This window comes from Callospermophilus lateralis, chromosome 1 (assembly GCF_048772815.1).
Source record: "Callospermophilus lateralis isolate mCalLat2 chromosome 1, mCalLat2.hap1, whole genome shotgun sequence".
In the NCBI taxonomy this organism is placed as follows: domain Eukaryota; kingdom Metazoa; phylum Chordata; class Mammalia; order Rodentia; family Sciuridae; genus Callospermophilus; species Callospermophilus lateralis.
This window is the reverse complement of record NC_135305.1, coordinates 94,335,215-94,358,450: the sequence shown is the minus strand read 5'-3', so window position 1 is coordinate 94,358,450 and position 23,236 is coordinate 94,335,215. Positions and strand designations below refer to the sequence as shown.

The following is a 23,236-nucleotide window of genomic DNA, read 5'->3' as shown; positions in this document are numbered from 1 at the left end:
AATGAAATTTCTGTTTTAGAAATAAATCTTCCATGTAGACCTTATATGTTTTTATTTTTTATTTTATTTTATTTTTTAATTTTTATTGTTGGTTGTTCAAAACATTACATAGTTTTTGATATATCATATTTCACACTTTGATTCAAGTGGGTTATGAACTCTCATTTTTACCCTGTATACAGATTGCAGAATCACATCGGTTACACATCCATTGATTTACCTATTGCCATACTAGTGTCTGTTGTATTCTGCTGCCTTTCCTATCCTCTACTATATGTTTTTATTTTTAATTGTACAATTCTCTCTGTCCACAAGATAAACCTCATATTCATGTGACCTTAACCTTTGAACTCCAAAGTACACTTCATAATGACTGTTTTTACTACTGTGACAAATTATTAAATTGTTGTGATACTGTTTGCAGTGGAGTTCATTTTTAGAAATGAGATAGTCAGCTGTTTAGTGGTGTTGTAGGATAAAATAAAGGGACCTGGCCAAAGGGACAAGTTGCTTTGTAAGCTGGAAAATGTCAGTCAGCAAGTGAGAGGACCTGCGTGAATGAAATGAGAAGCACTTGACTGTTGGGGGCTGAAGGGTGGTGGGAAATTCTACCTGAAGGACATGGTAGCATAAGCCAGCTTCTTTTAAAAATATAAATTTTTAAAAAGTATTTCAAAATTATTTCCCCAGCTTTATTGAGGTATATTTAACAAATAAAAATTGCATATTTTTAATGTGTACAGCATGATGAGTTAATATGTAGATGTCGTGAAATCATGACCACAATCGGTGCCAGTAACATATCCATTACCTCACATAGTTACCTTTTTGACTGTTATAAGAACACTCTAGGTCTATTCTTTTACCAAATTTCAGTTTTCCAATACAGTGTTATTAACTGTAGTCCCCACACTGAGTGTTAGATCCCCATAAGTTGTCTTAAAACTGAAAATCTCTACCCTTTGACCAAAATCTCTCCATTTCCCCCAGTCCCTGCTGAATATTTTTAGAATTGAGATTGATTAAGCATTCTTTTCCTACTTCTGTGATCACTAAACATGAAATGTCAAGGTGCTTCTTTGTGTGTTTGTTTATTTTCTAGTCAGTTTGGAGTTGGGAGTTCTTAGAGTTAGAAGGATTTTAACATTATTCCTTTCTAAAAGTCTACTGTGCACAACATTTGACTCTTCAGGATATTTCTGCAAGTTCAGTTGCTTTGGTCATGGGCACTCTTATATATGCACACTTTAATCACCCAGATCTTCTGATGGTAGCTTTCAAGTGAAGTCACTGCATATTTTTATAAATTAAAAATTTTTGTGTTAAGGCTTTTTAGTCAATTTATGTTAAACTGCAGGCAAGTACCAAATTTCTGTCCTATTGGTTACATGTTGAACAATTGTAAAATAAATACCTTTATTTCTTCTACATTCTATTGTAAATTGTCATTCCATTCCTAGAAATTCATTTCGTGTCTCAATGTACCAAAACTGATTAACCTTCAATTAATAGAAAATAAAACCCAAACATAACTTTCACAAACTCTTTTTTAGGTATGTGGAACCAGATTGTAAAATAATTATATTGTTAAGGTATATTTTTGCAGGGATTTCTGTATATTCTAGACTGGATGAGCCTAAAAATAGAAATCTTTTGCTTAAAATAGTTGTCAGTCTGAAAAACAGGCATTCTCCATTGCTTTCATAATTTTTCATTTGTCTCAAATATCAGTTGCTTATTTTTGATGACTTTATGTAGGATGTTCAGTTTCTTTGGTGCCTATCAGGGATGGCGTGAGGGAAATGTATCCATGGCAAATTTGTTTTCTTTTACATTCCCCTTGAGTCATACACATCAAATTCTTGTTGACATTTTCTGTTTAATAAATTCAGCTAATTTTTTCATGTGTAATGTTAACTACATTCATCGCAGCTTTTACCTGAACTCCAATGTTAAGCCCACTGTCTCTTCCTGGAGCAATCAAATCATCTTTTAATACCAATTGATTATTCTTAATACTAAGAGGTTCCCTCCCTCCCTCACACTACTCTTTCTTTTCTTTCTTTCCGGTGTTGGGGATCAAGCCCAGAGCCTTATGCATGCTAGGCAAGTACTCTGCCACTGTGCCACTTCCCCAGCCCTCTCTTTCTTTCTTAAATGAAGCTCTGTATAAAACAAAGTGTTAGGATTATAACCATTTTTAATTGGCATCACTAGTATAAACTAAATCATCATTTCACAGAAATTTTTGGCTTGTATCTGCTTCTTGAACACAACTTTGTATCAAGGTCCACATTAGGTGCTATACATATATAGTATCTTGCTTTCTGGAATGGTGGGTGGTAGGTTTCCAAAAGAATATTAAATAGGACAGTATTGATAGAATATAGTTATAAAATTATTAACTAATCAAAATGGTGTTGGTAGAAAAATGAGTATTCTGAGGCATTTAAGAGTGAAAAATGTGTAATGTGTATTTATATGTAAGTTTCACTATGAGGTTATTTTGTAATATTTCTTTGTCTTTAAGCATTTTGGAATCACCTCACCTTGGTTTGGTTGGCTTTGTTTTGTTTTGTTTTTCCTTCTAATTTTCAGCCAACATTCTTCTGATGTTTGTAACAGTGAGAATCAGAACAAACCAAATCTAATAATTGTGAATTAGCTGTATAAATGACCTGCAGCCAAAGATCTCCAGGACCCCTGTAGGTATTATGAAGAGGATGCTAAGGAAAAGGGATTGTAGGATTGAGCAGGTGAGAGATGATCTGGGGGACATTTAAGGAAGCAGGAATTTGCTCCAGATTGCATATTGTCAGGAAGCAAGAGTAATTGTATACCTGGGTATTTTAATAAATATTTTATTTATTTATTTATTTATTTTTTTATTGGTTATTCAAAACATTACAAAGATTTCAGAATCACATCGGTTACACATCCACATTTTTTTAATAAATCTTATCCAGAAGACTAAGAAAAGCCGGCGTGGTGGCACATGCCTTTAATCCTGGAGGCTCAGGAGGCTGAGGCAGGAGATCACAAGTTCAAAACCAGCTTCAGCAACTGGCAGACCCTGTCTCTAAATAAAAAATTAAAAAGGGCTGTGGATATTGCTCAGTGTTTAAGCACCCCTTGGTTCATTCCCTCAACCTTCACCGCCAAAAAAAAAAAGAACAAGAAAAGACTTAAGCCAAGGCTGAAGTCATAATTGGCAAAGCAGCAGCAGTTTCTCCTTTTAGCCAGGATGACTGTGTGGTTATTTGGGGAAAATATTCATTTAGACATGATTATGAATTGGTCTTATTTTGTCTTGATCCTTCTTGTTCACAGAGTGGCCTTGTCTGATATTGGTGTTCCATTAAATTGTTTACATTCATCAGGAAAATATCAAGGCCTATCTCTGAATGCCAGGGCAACTTCTGGATGTCAGCTTTTCTTTTTCTCAGAGGGAACAAATCAAATGCCCAACATTTGATAGATTGCTTCTGTCCAGGTTACTTTACCAAAATATATATAGGGTCTGATTATAATTTTTGCACACACGCGTGTGTGTGTGTGTGTAAATACGATTATCTTTGTGGGTATATTCATGAAAGGCTATGCACCAAACCAATAGTATTTTTGTCTGGTAACTTCAACTATTTTAGATCTTCTTTTAACTTAATATTGGGTAATATATGAAATTTCCTACCTTATTGAAGTCTGCTCTTAGTTCAGTGTTGTTTAATAGTTGAATAATATTTTATCTTGTGGATCTAGTTAATTTTCTTAGTCATTCTGTTATTTTTGGACATATAGGTTATAGCCAGTGTTTGATTGTCAAAAATCATGCTGCAAAAAAAAAAAAAAAAAAAGCCGACACTAGGAATCTTGGGGCATGAAATTTGTCTGCTCTTGTGAATGTTTTTGTAGCATTGATTCCTAGGATTAGAATTACTGAGTCAAAGATTATGATTATTTTTTAGGCATTTAATGCTTACTTCCAAGTAAAATTGCATTCCAGAAAAGTATCAGCTGTGTGTGAGTACTTGTTTCACCATATCCTCTTTGCCAGTATTTTCAATGTCTTAATTATTACAGATTTTGAACACTTTTATTTATTAGCAATTTGTGTATCTTCTTTTTTGATTTTTTTCCTGATTATATTCTTTGCTCAGGGAAGTTTTTAATACTACCATGGAAGCCAGGACGATGAAGGTGGTCTACTTGATATTTATTGTCAGTTTGAGCACAAATTATTGCTGCTTACTAAATAGCCTGCAGCCTTTTCTTCAGTTTTGATTAAATCTGAAATAATTATTTGTGTTCTCAGGGAAACATTAGGAGTCTAAATGAGACTTTAGACACTGAGGTGTGTAGGGAGAGGATGACTATACATGACCGTGTGGATGTGAGTTGGCCCAGAACCCATCAGTTCTGCCACTCCCATGGAAGCTCTCAGTGACTAACCATTGCACTCAATTAATCCCTGTTTTTCATCAGGATGACACAAGTCGATTATAAAGTGTGAGGGCAGGTTTTTTTGACTTGTTTTCTTCTGTAGATAGTGTTCTGATCTTTATTTTTTCTCTCTTCACTTTGAGCTGAGTGAAGGGCTTATTCAAGTACATAAACCCTTGTGTTCAGATAACTTTTTATGTTATTTAAGATTTAGCAGTTTTGCATTTCTTTTTCATATAATAACTGTGCAAGTATCTCCCTTTGATCATCCATCTATAATAGTGATAATATATAGTTAAAATTAGAGATACTTGTTTATTGCACAGAACATTAATTCAAGTTTAATCATCCAGTGGATGATATTGTGTTTTCTCCACCCTACTACTGAAGGGGTTTGACCTTGAGCCTAGCCCTGGAAGACTGAAAGACAAACCCAGAGTGTTTGGCATTAATAACCAGCTATTTTAAACCTGTAGCATCCATATAGAAGATTGTCCTTTAAAATGGTGAAATTATTAATACACATTCCAATAATTTCTGAAATTATATTTGTAAATGTGAGTTTGAATATGCAGAAGTTGTAGATTATTAGTTTAAATAGGACCCTACTTCACATATTGGATATAGTTGATTGCTTAACCCATATACATGGATAGGTAGATATATGTCTGTTATCTGTATTTTTTAATATAAAGGAAACTGCTCATAAATGGCACCCTTTGTATTTAGCTTATTTTGTTCACATTGAACCTGTAGCTTGGATTGCTTGGGTGATAAATTAGCTATTACCTTACATTGTACAGTGTTTTTTAAATTTCACGGTATTGGTCTGGCTATGTAGTTTTCTCAAGATTAGTTAAGGGACTGGGGCTGGGGCTCAATGGTAGAGCGCTTGTCTAGCATGTATGAAGGCCCTGGGTTCAATTTTCAGCACGACATACAAACAAATAAATAAATAAAGGTCCATCAATACCTAATAAAAATATTTTTTAAAAAAGACTAGTTAACTTTAAGCACTTGTCCAAAGTCTGTATTGCATTGGAAAAATGTTTACTCAAATATTGGTTATAAGCAAGTGACCAGTCAACGGAGCTCTGAGAATCCTTCTGTGTACCTAGACTTTCCATGGTATAAATATTTGCTCTGTATTTAACTTCTTTTAAACATGTTAAATTACCTTAGGAAAGGGAAATTGAAGGATTATAACATGTCCAGAAAATAACCACTGAATTTAAAGCTATAATATATTTGAGAAATTCCCTCTTTCTTCCTATGTTTTATGTTCTATCTTGATGGAGACAGTAAAACTGTTGGTGATGTTTAAAAATGCCATTCATTTTAAATTTTGATCCTGAGCCAAAGCAGGAAGAAAAATGTGCTTATCTGTTCCCGTAGGTTCATGGTTACTCCTTCCTTTCTCAGGATTCAAAGATTTCTTTTTGCTGTGAGCAGCCAACCACCATCTGGGTCTTATCCACAGTGTCTGGTTTTCTCATTCATCTTCATCACCTTTTAAATTTCTTTCATAATCTTCAAATTTTGGATATTTAAGACGTTCTGTGACAGGCCATCCTCATCATTATGACCATTTTGTCTGTTTTTACCAAGATTGTCTTTACTGGGTGTGTTCTAATTTGCTGGGTTTTCCATTTCTTCATTTCTCTACTTGATTTTATTATCTTGAGAATCAACTCCAACCTAGCAGAGGTTCTCTGTAATGAAGTTTCTTTCTTCCAAGCCCCTTAGTCCTTTCTATAATAACGTACCTGGGTATCCCACATTCTCCCTAGTTTGGTGCCCCTGCCCAGTCTTTCTTCCTTTCTTTTGTGCCTCAAAACATGCAGTGTTACCAATATTGAGAAAGCCCGAAGGAACCAAGTGGTTCATAAACTTGAAAGAATACAGGATGATTAAAACAGGGCCAGTCATGCTCCTTTCCTCCATCAAAGGGTGGATGAGGATAATCACAGGCGTTAGGCTATCATAATTGGTGGCTTTATTACAACCTGATAGGATTCTTGCTACACATGTGGGAGATTCTGGAATGTGCTTCCTTATACCTCTGTGTAGTGTAGGAAAGCACTAGATAGATTTATCAGCACAAAACATAGGAGAATAAAGTGTATTTCTGGGATGTGAGGGCTCCTATTGAAATATAAGTACAGAGAGTGCTGACTGCTAGAATGTGGATTTATGGGAAATAAAGCCCTAAAATACTTTCTCCATCGTCAACAACAACAACAAAAAAACCCAAACCTCTTGGAAACAGCTTTTCCTCTCTGTGTACTTAGCTCCCATTGAGCTTAAATTGCTCTCAGTATTGTGATAATGACAATTCAATATTACAGGATGTGGAAGATGAACCAAATAAATTAACCAGCTGCTTTTAAGGATAGTTCGCTCAATGGCTTACCCCCTAAAATGCTTTGTAGAACATTCATGCTCAGTAGGTCTCTAGGCAGTTTTATGACTACAAGAAAGAAATGGATTTTATTAAATGTCAGTGAAATAGAGGCAGATAGCTTTGTGGTAGTTAATTCAGTGTAGAATGTTTGTAAGAAAAGTAGTTTATCTTTCCTTAAATTACCAAAGGAGAATTTTCCTTGCCATTCTTGCCAGAAAATGTGTTTTTGCTTGAAATTCCCATAGATTAGGATTTAAAAAACAAATGGATAGTGGATCATTTGGTCTTTTTCTCTCATATGTGAAGTTCTGTATTATTTTGTGGAGTAAATATTACAAATCCTGCATGAAAATGCCAATGGAATGATTCCATAATTATTAGTCTATAATCCTATGTAAAGAATGGAAAATTGGACTTGTGAGTAAAGAATAAAAAGTAGGGTGGAGAGGAAGGGCAGAAATCAATGCTCTAGGGGGCCGGCAGGTGATGTAGAGGAGAGAAGCAGGTTAGGTGCCATAGAGGCTGAAGAAATAATTATGGTGGCAATCCAGAGAACCTTCTGCAGACAGGCACATCATCACTGTCCACACCAAGTCTCTGGCCTGTTTGTGTCCCTGGAATAGAGCTACTAATTACTTAAAATGAATAGGGGAAGATTGACCTTAAAAGCAGTTTTCAGTTTCTTGACAAGTTGTACCACAGTTGTGTCCTATGGCCTTGAACAAAGGGTACATAGACTGACACTAGAGGAGTTGGATGTAGGATCATTATAAGAAAACCCTTTCTGAAAGCAAAGATATGTTAGTTATATGAATCATTCCCAGGTTCTTTCCTTTAAATTTTTGAGATTAGGGTAGATTCCAGTATGTTCAAAATAGTTTGGGGACATTTACTAACTAAAGATGAACTAGGTAACTGAAGTGTTTGGGATAATTACATAGATTCTCCTAGAGTGAACACATTGTATATGTTTAGACCAAGATTAAGATGAGTAGACACAGGAAAGCCCAATTAGCATCTAAAATTTATTATGTATCTAGAAAAATATAAAATATAGTTTCTTTTTCCAATGCGTTTACAGTTTGTTGGAGAAAGACAAAGAAATAGGAATGGCTCACCAACCTCAGTGAAAAGGTAGTAACATGATACTCACTATGCTATAATAAAACCAGCATGACCATAAAACATATAGAAACAAGAAATTGGAAAATTATTTGGCATCCAAAAAAATTCTCCTAAATGATGACATAGTCTAACATATTAAGCTTTTTTACAAATAATTTATTTTTCATCCATTAAAAATGAAGATAAAGTCTTAGAAACATATTACCATTCAAAAGACATCAGAAAATAATATGAATGATGTTTAAACTGTAATGTTAATTAGTTAAAATTTGATCCATTCACAGAAGTTGGTATATTATACCTTTTTTTTTTTCTAGACATCTGTCAGTTATATAGAACGGCATTTGCCTGTTTGTACTATGAACTATCCTTAAAGGAGAAGCTTGTTTGCTTCTGTATTAGAGCAGGGTCCCCAAGGTTATTGGAACTGACCCTGAGATGGACTGATTTCAGAATTCTGTCCTTGTTTTCTTCCTGCCCTCTGCTGGAAGTATTCCTTAGAGCTCTGGTGGAGACAAAGGGAAGCCAGGGCCCTGACAGCCTCAGCCTCTTCCTGTACCAGAAGCACTCCAAGTATAGCAGAACTGACTCATTAGAGGAAGTTTGGATTTTGTCTGGAATTGTTTGTTTGGAAGATTTTATGGACAGTTTTTCAAAGACGGTATAGTTTGTGTAGGTTAATTCTATACATGTTCAGTATGCCTCGAATATTCCTTCTTTCTTAAGTTCCATTGAATTTCTAATATTATTTTCATTTTAATTTTTTCCCTCTGTTAACCTGATTGTAAAATAAAAGAATGGATTCTCATTTTCATTAATGTATTAACATTGTAAAAATAATTCACATGTTCAGTGAAGAATAATTATAAAATAGAAATAGTGAAAATTTCCTGTTACCCATTGCTAGGAGTTATGACTTTGTGTAATGTATCTTTCATATTTTATCATATTAATCTACATATGGATACATATTCATATTTTACTCAAGGAACATCATAGACAATACCTTTTTGGAATCTGCCTGTCTATTTTATATGCCCTGATGTTTTGTAAGTTAGTGGATATACACACATGAAATAATTAAGAATGGATGCTTTCTCCTCAGTTATTCAGCTTTACCACTTTGTATTCAATCACTACCCAGTTGTCAGTGCATTTCTAGTCTTTATAGGTAGCTTCTTTACTCACTCTAATAATTTCTTAACATAAATTCCAAGATGTGGTCATTTTTAAAGTTTTGTGTCCATAATGCCAAAAGATCCTCCAGGAAGAAGTGCTCAGTAGTTTCTCTTCCCCTACACACCCTCATGCCCACTCCCTGCCTAACTGTGTCACGTTGATTCGTCTTTGTTATTTCTTTCTTTTCTTTTTCCTTCATTTGTCAATTCTACAATCAGTGTGGTACTTTTTTTTTTTTTTTTTGGCGTGGGGTGGGGAGGGTTGATTGTACTTTTTGGATATTAATTTTATAAAACATCTTATCATCTGTCAGCAAATTCACCCCCACCACCAAATTGCTTAATTAAAAAAAAAATCTCCTGTTGTTCTCATATATTTTTTTTTTCAAATGAATTTTTAGCACTTTCAGAATTTCTAGAAATAATTCCTTTGAAATTTTTGGGAAACTTACATTAAAATGAGAAGTTAACTTAATGACACTTAAGCTTTTCAGTTAGAATTTTGGGCATTATTATCCAGAAACATAATGGTATTTTTTCCCATTTATTTAGTTCTCTGTTTACATAGCTTATGAAGGGTTTTTGTTTTGTTTCATGAGGCCAGTGCATGCACGTGTGGAAGTTGTGAAGCCACCTTGCTTTTCCATGGGTAATAGAGAACGTCAGTTCATGATTAACTTTCAGATCTATAAACTTTTTGCTGTTTACAAATTTTGATTACGTGCCCTGACATTTAGGTTTATATGTGTGTTCTCATACTCAGAGTACTTTGATTATTATTTAATTTTGTTGTTATCTGAGAATAATAATGAGAACCAATTTTTTTAGGCCTTTTCTGTTTTTTTGTGATGTCTTGTTGCTGTGGAGTCAGGAATGGGAGATTTGTTTTATTCTCTGGATAATTCCCACTATTGTCAAATACTGAATCTTTGCATTGACGCCCTTCTTGTGCTAGCATGCCTTCTTTTTTTTTCCCAGCTGTGCTCCCCAAGTGACCCTGGAGTGCTGGAGTGCTGGTGGGTGGCATGCTTCAACAGAGATTTGCTCAGTGACTATTCTACCTCCACATTCCCCCTTACACTGAGAAGGGGCCAAAGAGAGGGTTGGGGACATTTTGGCATCCCAATATCTAACTGGCTGACTACTACGTAGGCAGGCTTTTTCTGGAAATAAGTTAAATCATGGCCTTCACTGAGAGATTATTTTTAGCATATTTTTCAGATGTTTTTTTAAAATTTGGTGCGTATTTAATTTTCCCAAATACAGCTGTAATCACTTCTTCTCTTAACACTGTGTTAATCATTTAGGTGAGGATTGGTAAGGGAGAGGAATTTGATATTGGGCTCTGCCAGGTTTTTCTCCCGGTCATTCGGCTGACTCTTTCTTTTAACAGATGATTAGTGATTGCTGGTTGTGTCCACCCCTTTCTTATAATTACCTCCATGCTATCTATGCTGTAAATGAAAGATGATATGTTCTTATTAGTTCCTCATGTTTAAAATAACTCTTATTAGTTGCTTACTGTTAGTAGAGTGTGATTTTCTCTTTAGTGGGAACTTTATCCTTAGCCTTTTCCCTCATTTCTTGAATTTCAAACCTATCTTCTGACAAAATACTAAACCATTCATCATCCTTCTGCATTGGTTGAATGTAGTGGATTTTCTGACTCTTTCTCTGCATCATGGCACAAGAAGAGGTTGAATCACAGACAGATGACATACCCAGTTAAGGGGTCTCTTAACTACGTTCTTAACTAGGTCACAGGGTGGTATTTTAGTGATGGTGGTATTTTAGTGAATTACTAAAACTGTATATTCAGTAGTGATGATTTTTTCCCCCCAGTACTGGGGATTGAACCCATTGCTATGCTAGGCAAGTACTCTTCCATTGTGCTACACCCTCAACCCTGTAGCTATGATTTTTTAGTTAGAACTTGAGAAGGGAGAGGTTGAGATGGGTTAGAGGATCTTTGAAAATGTATAGGATATATCTCATGGGAAGGAGGACTGAAGAGCTTCAGTAAAATCGCTGCTTCCCATTACCACTGTGGAAGTTGTGAAGCCTCCTTGCTTTTCCATGGATATTAGAGAACTTCAGGCGTTTATAGCATGTTAAAGTGGCTGTACTCAGCTTGTAAAGAGGGCCTCTAATTAAAAGCAAAAATTTTTTTGCGCCTCTTATGTCTATAGGAACCTAACTATTGAGAAAGATATACAAATACAAATAGAATGTGAATTTATTCTTTGACTTATTGTGCTCACCTGTTGTGGAGTGAGGAAGGATTCAGAATACACTGAGGTGAACTGAAATTGCCTCTAATAGTAGGAATTCTAAAAACTTTTGGAATCTGTTATCAGCTTTTAAAGGATCTACATGTATTTCAGGATTACATGCGTTGAGTATATTGTATAATTATCTTAAAGAATTTAAATTGGATATATCAAGAAAAATATTTTTTGTGTCTTTAATATAATGTATGAATTACTAAAACTATATTCAGTAGTAGAAGTTTTTGACGAGTTGTATGTTATACTAAATTTTTTCCGCAGATTCTTTTTTCAGTTACTGATTTTTTTTTTCGCTTTAAAATAAAGGCTCTTGCTACTGAACCTTTTAAAGAAGCTTAATCCTAAAGCAAATTTCCCTTATTTCATAACATGAATTACTGCTTAAAAGTACTTGTCAAATTATTTATCTTGGGAAAAACATGACTGCCCCTATTTCTACAGTTTAATTTGTGATAATCCTATTTTCAGTGAAAAACTGAGATTTTTATTTCCCAATTTACAAATAAATTAGTTCTTTAGCCATTACTTGAAGAACTTTCAGGGATACAAATCTTTTGATTAGATGTGCATTATTTTCCATGAAGCTTGATATTTTGGTGCCATCTTGTGGTTTGGCTCTGTAGTAACAGGAACACTAAATCTGTTTTAAAACATGTCCCAGACAGTGTAAGATGTGTGGGAAATGCTTTCCAAAATGGAAATCATCTACTGTAAGTCTACATAAAAATAAAAATTAAAAATAAATCCATAGAGTGTTGGTTATTTGGTAACATTATGGGCAAGAATAGTAAGTAAGCTCTCTATTATATTATTCTCCATTTCTGAAAGTCTGTGTTTATGCTGTGTGTCCTAGTTGCTGCTCTTTGAACGGTCCTGGATGAACAGATGGAAGTCTTCGGTTCTGCATGAAGGGGAAGGGAACATACGGAGCGTGAAATGGAGAGGCCATCTGATCGCTTGGGCCAATAATATGGTAAGCACAGTCTCTACCTTCCTAAGCATCTTCCTTGTTTGGTGGCAGAAGAGTGGCCAAATCGATAGGACTGTGACAAAGGGAGATGCCACTTGCTCCAGTGATCATTTGTAAAAGATAACAAATGGTAAGTGATATCTTACCTGGGAAGTTAAAGAAATTAGATTGCTTTTGGCTTTTATAATATAGTAATTCCCAACATATTTTGGACTCTATTTTAGGATAAGAAACCTGAGGCATGGAGAGTAACCAAGAAAATGAAAAGTCATCTTAATAATTGAAGGGTTGCATTGGGAATGTGGTCTTGAAAATACCATTTGCCTATTGGCCGAGGGCAAGAAACACTTGATATGAAACAAGAGCAGAATATTGCTGATTTCTATTTTACTCCCAGTATAACCATAGGCAAAAATCTAGGGCTGCTTTTAAGAAAGGATCATAATATTTGGTGCTGCAAAATTTACTTGATATGAATTGGGTCCAGTACAAAGTTTTAAGAGTAGACTTTTTCTCATCTGGCATGTCTTTTGAAATTTTAAGTTATCTTTTGAGTAGTCAGTTCCATTCCGCTTAATGGTAGAAATCTCCTCAGAATCCACCTTGTTACTTAGGATTTTTTTTTCTTTTGGGTCACTTCAAGAAAGGGAAGCAAACCTATGGTCTCTTGGCTCATTTGTAGTGAGCTGCTTACTCTGAGGTTTGTGTTTGAGAACTTTGAAATGTCAAGTGTAGTTTTCTTTATATAGATGGTTTTTCAGAATTAAAATCTTTCCAAAAACCAAACCTCATTTTTTATTGGAACAATACACTTACGAATATTACTTGTCTGTCATTTTGAAAATGTAGTTGTTGGTGTCTAAACATTTCCCCATTATTTTAGGTTAGAATCACCCATGCCACCCACTAGTAAAACAAAATTCCTTTGCCCAATAAGAAGGATGAAGGTATTTTTATAGGATTTGTGTGGAGAAGGAACATTTTCTTTTCTTTTTATGTGTGTGTGTGTTTTAATTTATTTTATTCTAATTTGTTATACATGATAGCAGAATACATTTCAATTTATAGTACATATATAAAGCATAATTTTTCATGTCTGGTTGTACATAGAGCAGAGTCACACCATTTTTGTCTACATACATGTACTTGGGATAATGATGTCCATCTTGTTCCACTGTCTTTCCTACCCCCTGGAACATTTTCTTTACATGGCTTCTAACTTTGCTCTGCAAACACTGTCAATACTTTGCAGTACTGGTTATTGGTGGTATGTAGCTGGGCCTGTTCATAGATTTTCCTTCTCCCAAGTAGAGATTTCCTAATGCCATTTCCTTTTCCAGGGTGTGAAGATTTTTGACATTACTTCAAAACAAAGAATCACCAATGTGCCCCGGGATGATATAAGTCTTCGCCCAGATATGTATCCCTGCAGCCTCTGCTGGAAGGACAATGTGACACTGATTATTGGCTGGGGAACTTCTGTCAAGGTGATTTTGCTTGTCCTTATAATAAGTCCATAATGTTACAGATCAATTGAGGTGGTCTAAAGGAATATGAGTTCATAAATTGCCTCCTGAAACACAAATATTTTTGCCTGAATATTATTGTGATGTGTTAACAATTTAAGACTGAACTTATTTCATGTGTATAGGTTTTATGAGATATCCTTTCTTTTCTCTACCATGCAGAACAGTTTGTAAACTTTTCCTTTCTCAGGCTGGTGCTGCCTTATTTTATCTTTTTAAAAAATTTCCCACAACCCAGTTGGCTATAGCTATTTATAGAGCACTTGATTGGAATCTTCATTTGTGTTGGTGGTGGAAAGAGAAGGTTAAAACTACATCTTCCAACTTGCTTGCTAATAATTTTGTGGAGTAGAAGCCCATACTTATTATCAGTAATAAGATTTGGGAATATTTTCTAGTGTATAATTATCTGATCCTATGAGGCTCAATAAATGTAATTTAGTTGTTCTACAAAATGGAGCTCAAACGAATTCACATTTATTTCATGCCTAGTAATGATTCTGTTACAGTAGATACTTCAAAGCCAAAAGTTGTTTCCTTTTGAAAATATATTAAATAATTTAATCAAAATAACTAAAAATTAGCTGAAAATGGTATGAGGGAGTATTCCAACACTAATCTAATGGACGTGCTCAGTCTTTGGAGTCAGAGAGACATTGGGATTAATTCCATCTTGTCCATTTGCTTTCTTCTGTATGACTCTAAGCCTGCCATTTTCTGCAAAATGGCAGAAAAATAATTCCCAATTTACAAATTTTGGGAGAAAAAAAATGAAGTAATAACTGTAAAGAGCTTGGCATAGAAACTGACATACTGCAGTTTCTTAGCTGCTATTATTGTTAGTCCATAAAATTCTAGAGGAGTCATGAAAGAGACATAGCTATTTAAAATTTATTTTCCTCTGGAAATGTAAAGCATAAAAATTACTAATGCAATTATTATTATTATTATCAAACTCACCACTGTTATACTTGAGATAAGGTCCTCCTGGCCCTTACATTGATAGTATTGAGGTTTTCTTTTTCTTCTTCTTTTTAGATTGAACATCACGTAATTGTTTTAATGTGTTTTGTGAACACAAACTGGTTCATATTCAGGATAGCAGGAAAGAAACTGCCTAGTAACCTAAGATTTAAAAACAAACAAACAAACAAACAAAACATGTGGTTCTCTCTCCCTATCCCACATGTGTAGTTCCCAATCCAGTAAACATACTCTTGGTATTTTAACCATTCCTTAAATGGACAGTGTGACTTTTTCCTTTGTTTTATAGTTGTAATTTTCTTAAAAGGAAAGACCAGGAAATTTAGCCTATAGGGGCATGTTACAAGTTCACTGATTGTTTCTGTAAATGCTTTCTCTGTTAGGCTGAATAGTGGCCCCCAAAGAGAGAGGTCCTAATCCCTGAAACCTGTAAATGTTTGTTTACATGGCAAAAGATGCAATTCACTTAAGGATTATGAAATTGGGAGATTACCCTGAATTATGTATTTAGACTCTAAATGCAATCCTGTGTGTTGCAGTGGGAGGGAGAAACTACTGTTGATGAGGCAGGGCAGTGCTGCCACAGAGGTAGAAGTAGAGTGGTGATAAGGACACCGAAGCCAGCAGGACTTGGAGGAGGCCAAGAACAATTTCTCCCCTAGAGCTTTCTGAGGAAATGTTTCCCTGCACCTGATTTCAGCCCAGTGAAGCTGATTTCAGACATCTGGCCTACAGAACTATAAGAGAATATATTTCTGTTGTTTCAAACCACCAGGTCTCTAGCAACCATAGGAAAGAAATACATTTTCACTGTGCCTAAATTAAGATCTATAAAATTTATATCCAATACTTTTTCAATTTTTCAATACAATTTCTTGGGGATTCTTTTTCTTTAGACTCATTCAGCTGTTCAGAATCTAGGTGAGTTCTGAAAGAAGAGAAGGTGAAGACTTGGTCTTTCTTCAAAGAACAATTAACATTTGCCTGGTGTGTACCAGGGTTTTATCTCCAGCACCACTATATAAATAAATAGTAAGATTTTCCCAACGAACATTTACCAAGTGCCTGAAATATTCCGGGCGATGTTGTAATGTTGCAGAAACATGAAAGACAAATGAATAAATTTCTTCCCTTGGAAAATTTATGCTCTAATAAGAGTAGATGAGCAAAATTAAACAAGCATGTTGTTGATAGTAAATTATCAAGAAGAGCATTTAAAAAGGGTAATGGTGAAGGGATAGGGGTAGGTACTCTGTAATATAGGTGGTCCTGTGGTGGCCTCTCTAATAACTAACATGTCATTTGGTGAGAGATCTGGGAAGGGGTAGCCCTGTGGGGGTAACTGGGTTGGGGGTGGGGAAATCCTTGAGGTAAGGGAATGATTGGGCTGTTTTTGAGGCGCAGCAGGAAAACTGTTGTCAGAGTAGAGCAAGTATGGAGGAGAGGGTAGAGGATGAAGATAGTAGAGAGAAATATGTGGGTATTGGAGGTGGAGGAGCAGATCATGTTGTAGTTCATGGGCCTTTGGGAAGTCTTTGGCCTTTAATTTGAGTGAGGAGGGAAGCCAGTACAGAGTTTTGAGCAATGATATTAGTTAAATGACCTTACTTGTATTTTAGAAGGACCACTAGTTGCTGTGTAGAGCTAAAAGCAGAGGGGCACTCTTTCAGACCAGGCAGGAGGCTACTGCAGCATCACTCAGTAAAATGTTTTCTCAGATCAACATAATGGAGCTGGTGAGAAAGATGGGCTTTTGGACGTATTTTGAGAGTAGACCCTATAGTATTTGTTAATAATTAGATATGGGGTATAAGTAAAAGAGAAAAAAGTCAATGGTCACCTAAGAAAATAAAAGATGAAGTTTCTAACCTTTACTGAGTTGAAACAGACTGCTGATCAGGCATGTTTCAATGGAAAAAGGCAGAAGTTGTTTTGGAATGAGCACTTTGAGATGCCCGTTATCCACTCATGCAGAGAAGTGGAGGAGACAGTTGGATAAAGATTAGTATTCCTGGGTAAGAGTCCACCTATCAATGCAGAGTACTCTTAAAATTATTGATCTGCTCTATGTAGGACATGAACTTAGGGTAGAATTTTTTAAAAAGAAATTTTAGTTGTAGAAGGGCACATAATATTTTCGTTTATTTATTTATTTTTTATGTGGTGCTGAGGATTAAACCAGTGCTTCACACATGCTAGGCAAGCGCTCTGCCACTGAACTACAGCCCCAGCCCTTAGGGTAGCATTTATCTACAGAACCCCAATACTTGCTGCTTTCTACCTATGAAATAGATGCTGGAATAAAATCTCAGACTACAGAACTGATAAGAGATGGGAGTAGAGCAATGGCCCACCCACCTATTGTGCCATATGTCCTGTCTGCAGAGAGATTGTGGCATGGCCAGAGGGATACATTCAGGCCTTCCTGTTAGTTCCAACTGTAGCCAGATGGTCTTGGATCACCCTCACAGTGTCAGTGTTCTTGTCTCTAGACATGGTAATGTTGCTTTTCAGGGTTACTCGAGGGTTGAAAGAGGCTCATTGACTTCCTGCGTTTGGTCAACATCCCTCAAATCTCTCCACTTCTCATCTTTCTAGGAAGTCTTCATGGCTTTGATTTTATACCTTCCCTTAATTCTGTGTTAAACTGTGCAGGTAGAATAATCTGCCCAGAATACAGAGCAGATAATTTCACTCTCCTCTATAAGTCACTTATAGAGGAATGACTGATCTTTAACATGGTTTCCAAGTTTTTGTATGATCCAAGCTCTGTATTTCTCTCCAACCTCAACTCTCCCTTTGCTTGCCCTGTCTGATTGATTTCCTAGCTGATGGCTCCAGGTTATGACATTGTTTTGTAAATTTGTCCTATCTTTCCTGCTTCACCTCCATGTCACAAATTCCAGGAAGTGTTCCTGCCCTGCCAATGCATGCTTCTGCTTTCCCATCATACTTTGGCAAAATTACCTTACTTTTGTGTCTTCACCACTGCTCGGTAATCTCAAGAAAATAACCCTAATTTAGCACTGGTGCCTAGTAGTTGCTCAAAAAGTACTAATATTACTATTATATTTGCCTTATTATTGTGAACCATCTGAGACACTTCCGTATGTACTTTTTTCAGCACATTAAAATAGTTATTTGGCATTGTGGAGTGTGCCTGTTAGACCTTTTAGTAGTTTTCTTAGTGAGTGTGGAAAAAAAGCTCAGAAGTCTACCAAAAAGAGAAGGAATTGGGGAAAATTGGGGAAGTGGTCAGAAAATTATAGGAAATAGACAGAAGACAGATGTCAAAAAGCAATCAAGGGAAAAGAGAGCCAATGATTCCTAAATAGGGGCTTAGACTTCCAAAGCCATAGGTTTTTGTCCTATATGAGTGAACGTGAGTTTTCGTAGGTACAGAGTTGCTGCAGTATTTCTGGATAACAATTTAGACTTGTTTATTAAACTAAACAGAAAAAAAAAAAAAAACCTAACGTGTGTGTACTCATTAATCTGTTGGTTCAGCATCTAGGAATTTATTTCCTAAGGAAACATATGTTCAAGTATGTTGATTGCACTTTTGCTTATAACGATAGATATAAAATCTAATGGCCAAAAAGGAGATTGACCACATAAATTATAGTACATTCTTAAAATAAAATGCTATAAATCACATTAAAGAATTGTGTTGTGGAAGAATATTTAAATAATACATTAAATTATTTGTAGTAAATGGCTAAGTGAGTAAAAGTAGCTTCCATAAAAAATAAGTTTGTTAATGATGATATTTTGGGGCTGGGATAAGAAATAATGCTTGTTTTCCTCTTTGAGTTTTTCTCTAATTTAGAATATTCCTTAGTGTAGCTCTACTTTAGGGGAACAGCTATAAAAGATCACTATCTGAAAGATAAAAGAAAAACATATCATCACTGACAAAAATTGTTTAGGATTAGTACTTGACTTCAGGTTCAGTCTTAACTGAATAGCAGAACTTATATAAATTTTTCTTGTTTCTTGTTATAAATTTGAATATATTCACTTCAGAAAGCAAAACAAGTATAAAAGGTCCATAGTCTTATCAACCTAAAACAGATATCATCAACATTCATATGTGTTATCTGTTGTATTCGAGAGAGATAAAAATTGAGATATAGATTGAGATATACTGTAATTTTACACATATGAGTTTTTGTTTACCCACAAACACACACACATACATATAAACTATATAGATATGATTTAATATGAATTTTGGCAAACTTTCTATAAATACCTGGTAGTAAAAGTTGAGATTGCAGGCCACATACTGTTGCTGCTGCTCCTTCCTTTCTTTTTTCCTTCTCTTTCTCCCCAACATCTCCCTCCCCATCTTTGTTGCTCCCTTTATTAACTGTGAAAACCTATCTTACAGGCCATAACCAAACAGGCTTGGTACTTGAGCATGATTACCAATCCCTGATTTAGATTATGTAGTAACTGATTATAATGTACTTGAGATAAGAAGAGTATGTGCCACTTTTGCAAAGTATTATTTAACAACAGTGAAGTGAGTTACAAATGTTATCAGAAATACAAGATATAGTGTGAATATTGGTCAGATTAGCCATGGAGCATTTTACTTCCGCCATGACTTTATTTGGTAGGGTCATAGGCCATTTAGCAACAGGGATGCATTCTGAGAGATGCATCACAGGCAATTTCATCATTGTGTGAACATAATAGAATACTGAACAGGCTAGGATGGCCATAATACCACTAGGCAACATAATATTATGGGACCACCATGGTATATGTATTGCTTTAGACCAAAATGTCATTATGTAGTACATGACTGTAGTTTTTAAGTAGACTCTCAGAGGATGCATCATTAGAAAAATGTTAGAACTATCTTAAAGGGCTAGGATTGTAGCTCAGTGATAGAGTGCTTGCCTAGCATGTGTGAGGCACTGGGTTTGAGTCTCAGCACCACATATAAATAAATAAAATAAAAGGGAAAAAAAAGTATCTTAAAGTTTTCTCTCTTTCTTTGCCCTTGAATCAGACTTTATTAAAGAATAATGTTGGAGAATATAAGTAATGGTTGCTATATGTCTTTCAAATTAATTTTTCTTATTTAAGTCATAAGATTGCGCTTCATCTTCAGGGATACATGGTTAATTTAACACAAGTATATATTGAATAAAATATTGTGAAGAATTTTCCATCAAATGAATAGAATTCATAGTGAGGTTTTTTGGTTTTTTTTTCCCCCCCAGATATGCTCAGTGAAGGAGCGGCATGCCAGTGAAATGAGGGATTTGCCAAGTCGATATGTTGAAATAGGTATGGTTCACTCAGTGTCTGCTATGAGTGTAAACGTTCAAAAGAATGTCTGTTTTATTAAGTGGAAATCTAAAGCCATGTTCCTCATCAGGACACATTTCTGGGTGATTTGATGAAATACATCAGAAGCTTTTAGGTTTTGCAACTTTACTATGGAAATGCTTTTTTAAGAAACTATTCTTTTTTTTTTACACAATAATTTTGTAAATTGCCTTTGAAGTCAAAGAACCATGGCTTTGGGTTCTGGTTTTGTTGCATACCACCTGGACTTGAGACAATTATCTGCCTTCTTCAGTATTTTTGTCTATAAAATTTGGAAGAGAATCTTTCTCACGAGTTAGTTGCAAGAAGTACAAGAATTAATTCATTCATTTCCCTGGTACTGTACTGATACCTCATCCTGCTAATTTGAACCTTCTAAATACTTGATTTTATCATCATTGGTCCAGCTTAGACTGCCATAGTCTGGACTGCCATTTACCTGGACTTCTGCAGCAGCCTCTTAACTCCTTCCACTATGAATGACTCTAACTTATTCCACTGCAGTCAGAACTTGGATTGAATCATATCATCATCCTTCAGTTCCTTCCTGTTTCTTTTAGAATAAAGAGGAACTCGTCATTGGTACCTGACTGTCACCTCGTTGCAAGACTACAGGGGTCTGTGGTGACTGTGTCTGCCTCTCTAGCTGCAGACATTCTCCTGAGTCTTTATGCTGTTGTCAAACTGACTTTCTTCTACCTACCTCCTCTTCCATCTAGAATGTTCTTCCTGTTTCTTTTCTCCTTAGGAGTTCAAAATTATTCCTCAGCTCACGTGTTGTAGAGAAAGTCCACTAGATCTTCCTAATGAAGCCAAGTCCTCCTTTGGGAGCATGTATAACACTGGCTACTGCCCTTTGCCTTATAGTTGTAGTGATCACTTGATAAATTTAATGCATTTCTGTGTCTTCCACCAGACTGTCGCCTCATTCATTACAAGCATACACTGGTCTGCATTTGCTCTCTTTATATCAAGGGCCTGGAACAGTGCTTGGCACATAGTAGGATGAAATGAATCGGTGACCCTGGGAAACAACTCTTGAAGAAAAGTGTGCTAAGGATGATCTGCCATTATTTTTATTTTTATAATTCTTAGGAGAAAAAAATTTTGCTGTATTATAAATCAGCTATAAAATTAATTTGCCCATTTGGATGGTGGATGGGGAATATAAATTTGATGGGTCATTATAACAAGGCAAAACTGTCATAAATCATTTACTCCACATTACCCACATGACAAATGTGAGTAGGATTTACTTCTGGGGTGTTTTGTACTTGAAGTCAGAAGTTGGTGGTAGAGTTTTAATCATTTTTTTTTTTATCTTAGAGAATACATAGTTTAGGTTGCTAAGAGTATGGGCAAATAGGTGTCTGCAGAACATAACAGTATTGAGAAAAGTTGAGAAACAAGATAATAGAAAAGACAGGTAACTAGAAGATAAAGGTATTTGTTTCAGTATCTCTCACTCTTCTTTCCTGTCAGGGGGGAAAAAACAACAACAACAGAACTCTGAAAATCTGCACAGTGTCCTTAGAGATAATATTTGAATATTTTAAATAGAGACAAGTATTAAAATAACAAATCTGAGAATTTTTAAGAATGTAAAAATGTAGCGATTGTCATCTTCTCTCCTTAGTTGATATTTATTGCTCTCATTCTAGGTAGGGATGTTGTACTGTGTGCATTACCTGTATTCATTCATTTTTACAACCCTTTGAAGTTACTCAGTATGCTTCTCATTCTATAGATTGAGAAATTGACCACCAGAGATGTAAATACCTTGTTTAAGATCTTACACCTGTGGTAATAAAATGGATAGAATCCAACTCTGCAGAACTACCAGAAGGCTTCCAGGTAGACAAGGCAGTGTGGTGAAGTATATGATCTTGGTAGGATTCCTTAACCTCCCTGAACCATACTTTCCCACTGTGATAGGCACATGATAATACCTACCTCTCAGGGTAGTTGTGAGAATTAAGACATAACACAAGTAATGTGCCTCACATGGTGCTTGGCAGTAGTAAATACTCACTAAATCATGCATGTTATTATCACTTGCACATGTCCATCCAAACACGTGACCGCTAAGTTTCCTCTGTGGTGGCTTTATTAATCCAGAGCCCTGGGATCACATTAGTAAAGAGTAGTGGATCTGTACTGTAATTTATGTGAAATAGTCTGTGTGGGTACTAACAGTATCACATTACTGACATTTCACTATTATGGTTAGTGGTTAAGTACTATTTTTTCCCCTCATAAGAGCAAACCCTTAAGAATGTAAACCATTTCCACAACAGGAAGCAAAGTGGTGTGGATAAGAGTCCTTGAGTAGGATAAAAGAAGGAGAAATATTAGGAGGTCAGGATTACAATGTACTTTAGCCCTGAACAGTGTGAGCCACTGTTCTTTAATAAATGAGGTGAAGTGGCACTGAGATTAAAGAACTATCTGTGGCTACATATTTCTTAGAAGCCAAATGTTTCTAACTCTTCCTTACAAGTTAGAATCAGAAAAACAACACAAAAGTTATTTCTGCCAACAGGATATTGATATACTCTTGTAAATGAAAAATAATCACGATAAAGAGTCGGCCAGTCACCATGAAGACAGTCTCTGTACATAGAGATTTTGGATGTTATTTTTTGTTCCAGAATGTATTGCTAAAATTACAGTGTGGTCCATGCCTATTGTTTTAATCTCACTTGACTCTCTTTATTCCCACAAGACTCCCTAACCCTCTGATACTTTTCACCAAAGTTTCCCATGGTCTTCGTGGAATGGGAATTGGAGAGCTGATACATTTTTAGTTAATGAAGCCAATGTTTGCCATTTTCTGGAAGTTGCTGCCAAGGACTGAGAATTTTCATGCAAGGAATTAATTATTGACTTTCTAGTCTTTATTTCATATAGAATCTTGTTTAAAAAAATAACTGAGATAAACCAACTGCACAGGACTCTATAGAATGACAGAGAAA

General features: G+C 35.5%; 1 protein-coding gene across 3 annotated transcripts in view; it reads left to right on the top strand.

Annotated features, from left to right (window-relative positions):
• Positions 1-23,236, top strand: part of Vps41 (VPS41 subunit of HOPS complex) — a 166,604-nt gene that overhangs the window by 83,438 nt on the left and 59,930 nt on the right. For all 3 annotated transcript variants that reach the window (XM_076836307.2, XM_076836312.2, XM_076836319.2), the window contains exons 8-10: positions 12,289-12,408; positions 13,746-13,892; positions 20,153-20,219. In XM_076836307.2, the coding sequence (XP_076692422.2) occupies positions 12,289-12,408; positions 13,746-13,892; positions 20,153-20,219 (334 nt within the window). The remainder of the gene's footprint in view (positions 1-12,288; positions 12,409-13,745; positions 13,893-20,152; positions 20,220-23,236) is intronic.